Here is a 2,370-nt window from a genome sequence, read left to right as displayed (position 1 = left end):
TCGCCAAACCAGGACATTCCTGAAGGCGCCGAGGCACCCCCCCGGCGAGGCCCCTCGCCTCAACCCCGAGGCCATGGCCGCCCTCTTTGGCGGCCCCAGCGATGCCGACCTCATGAAGGACTCCATGGCCGCCATCCACAGCGCCGATGTGCCTCTCGACCAGAAACTCATCGCCTTTGACAACTTTGAGCAGCTCATCGAGTCGCTCGATAACGCCAACAACATCTCCGCCCTCTCCCTCTGGACGCCCCTCCTCGACTGTCTTGTGCACGAGGAGGCCGAGATCCGCCGCATGGCTGCTTGGTGCGTCGGTACCGCCGTGCAGAACAACGCCCCCAGCCAGGAGAGGCTCCTTGCCATGGGTGGCGTGCCGAGTCTCGTCGCGCTGGCGACAAAGGAGGGCGAGCAGGAGGTTGTCCGCAGAAAGGCCATCTACGCGCTGAGCTCCGCCGTTAGGAATTACCAGCCCGCCATGGACGCCTGCACCGCCGAGCTTGCCAAGCAGGGCGGCTCACCGGACAAGGTGGACGCCGACAACATGGACGCTGTGGATGTGATCATGGAGGACCTCAAGGCGAAAGCCAAGGCGTGAGGAAGGCCGGGGCCGGGTTGGATTTGCATGCATGCATGAACGGCGTTTTGGGAGGCACGTTGACGGTATAGCAAAAGAGCTGGGCTTGCGTTTCCAGAGCTCCAGAATTTTATGATCAAGATTCCCCACAGACATAGACTCGCGATTACACAGCTTCCTTGTGACATCGATGCTTTGGTGATACATTCATGTACAAAAAGTCTACGTGTTGTACAACAAGGTAATGTAGATAGGCCCACCCGGTGGGCTCTATCGCGGTCTACCTAAAAATCCTTGACCTTTCCGTAAAAGGGGAATCCAAGGGCCTGGAACAGCAGGCGGGCGTGCCTGTCAGATGTGGCTGTCGTGTGGATGAAGATGCGGCAACCAGGGAGGAGCTGTGCGGACAGTTAGCAAACGGTATTTCTGGGTGTCCGGTGCGCAGGCAACTCACTCTTGCTGGGTACATGTCGTAATTCACCCCAAGCTCCGGGAACCACGCCATGTCATCAGGTCGCAGACCGAGCGCCAGGTTTCCGTTGCCGTCTCCGGTACTGGCCTTGATTCCAGGCCAGTCCTTGATCTTAGGCAGGACGATGTTGACAAGCTTGTCCACAAACTCCAACGCCGCAGGCCCGTGAATCGTTGTCTTGACACCGACACGGTCACCTTCCTTGACCTTCCACTGCGAGACGCTGTCCTTCATCTTCACAGTCGTGGGAGTGCTGCCGGTGATGGCCTGGATAGCGGACCGCATAACTGGGAGCGTCTGTGGCAACTTAGCCGCAGTAGGCATGAATGCGGTGATGGAGACGGCGCTAATCTCGGGGATGTTGCGGAAAGTAATGTTCTTCTCGAGAAGATCAAGGTTCGCGGCACCTCTGGGGCCACGACGCGGTCGGTTGATGTTGTAAGGAGACGAATCGTCCCACTCACGCAGGCGATCGGGCTTTGGTGTGACGACGGTGCCGGGCACCTTGTGCATGTACGCCAGCGTCAGCAGGTCGGAGGCGATTGTCGAATCGTACGTCTGCTTGAGACGAGGGTTGTTGAAAGGCCCGGGAACGAAGTCGCGGGCTGTAGGATCGGTGCAAGGCGGCGACTGGATGGGGTGGAGGGGGCCACGGTCGAACTTGGGCGGATGGTATTGGAATCTCGAGACTGGTCAGCATTGTCGAGGCTACAAAGCGGCATACCACTGACTCACCTCTTTCCAGGAAGCTGCTGCGGCCTGTCCTCTACACGCTTGGCCGTGTTGAAGGACTTGACAGTGGCCTCATCGGGGCCAGGGATGGCAAAGCCGGAGCTTGATTCGAGATCGGCCAGATCAGGGGCAGGTTTGGAGGTTTCGGAAGATGCCCATCGTCGGGGGGCTGATGATGCTGATGTGGGTAGCCAAAGTGATGAGCCCTTTGTGCCGACCGCACGGGCTAGCCGTGATCCATCTCGCATTGTGGCAGCCATGGTCAATCGCACGAAGTGTTGGTGGTTGTCACGGTCATGGGTGTCGCGACACTGGAAAATTCAATGGACCCGAATTCACGACACGGATCTCAAGCCACACATATGTGGCGTAGTGTTCATTTCCTGTGGCTGGTTCCGATGGAGCATTAGGTAATCAGACTCAGCAACCTATCCAAGCGCCTTACCTAATATTGGTCCGCACCAAATAGCGGGGCCATCAGTCCACACCCCCCAAACGGAATAATGATCCCTGGGATGACGGCGCGAATGGCTGCTGCGCAATTACGTAGCTGTTCTTGTAGGCTCCTGTCTGTCAGCGCCCGGCGTAGGGGATG

General features: G+C 58.3%; 2 protein-coding genes across 2 annotated transcripts; one reads left to right on the top strand and one right to left on the bottom strand.

Annotated features, from left to right (window-relative positions):
• Positions 1-73: 73 nt before the first annotated feature.
• On the top strand, positions 74-592 carry VDBG_00157 (Hsp70 nucleotide exchange factor FES1; the record flags this gene model as incomplete). Its single annotated transcript, XM_003008430.1, has 1 exon — positions 74-592. The coding sequence occupies one exon, from the start codon at positions 74-76 to the stop codon at positions 590-592; it is 519 nt and encodes a 172-aa protein (XP_003008476.1).
• Positions 593-855: 263 nt separating this feature from the next.
• VDBG_00156 (mitochondrial 54S ribosomal protein YmL7/YmL5) lies at positions 856-2,035 on the bottom strand (the record flags this gene model as incomplete). Its single annotated transcript, XM_003008429.1, has 3 exons — positions 856-969; positions 1,026-1,725; positions 1,779-2,035. The coding sequence occupies 3 exons, from the start codon at positions 2,033-2,035 to the stop codon at positions 856-858; spliced, it is 1,071 nt and encodes a 356-aa protein (XP_003008475.1).
• Positions 2,036-2,370: the final 335 nt, after the last annotated feature.

Source organism: Verticillium alfalfae, genomic scaffold, assembly GCF_000150825.1.
Source record: "Verticillium alfalfae VaMs.102 supercont1.1 genomic scaffold, whole genome shotgun sequence".
Lineage (NCBI taxonomy): Eukaryota > Fungi > Ascomycota > Sordariomycetes > Glomerellales > Plectosphaerellaceae > Verticillium > Verticillium alfalfae.
This window is presented reverse-complemented; position numbering and strand designations above follow the sequence as displayed.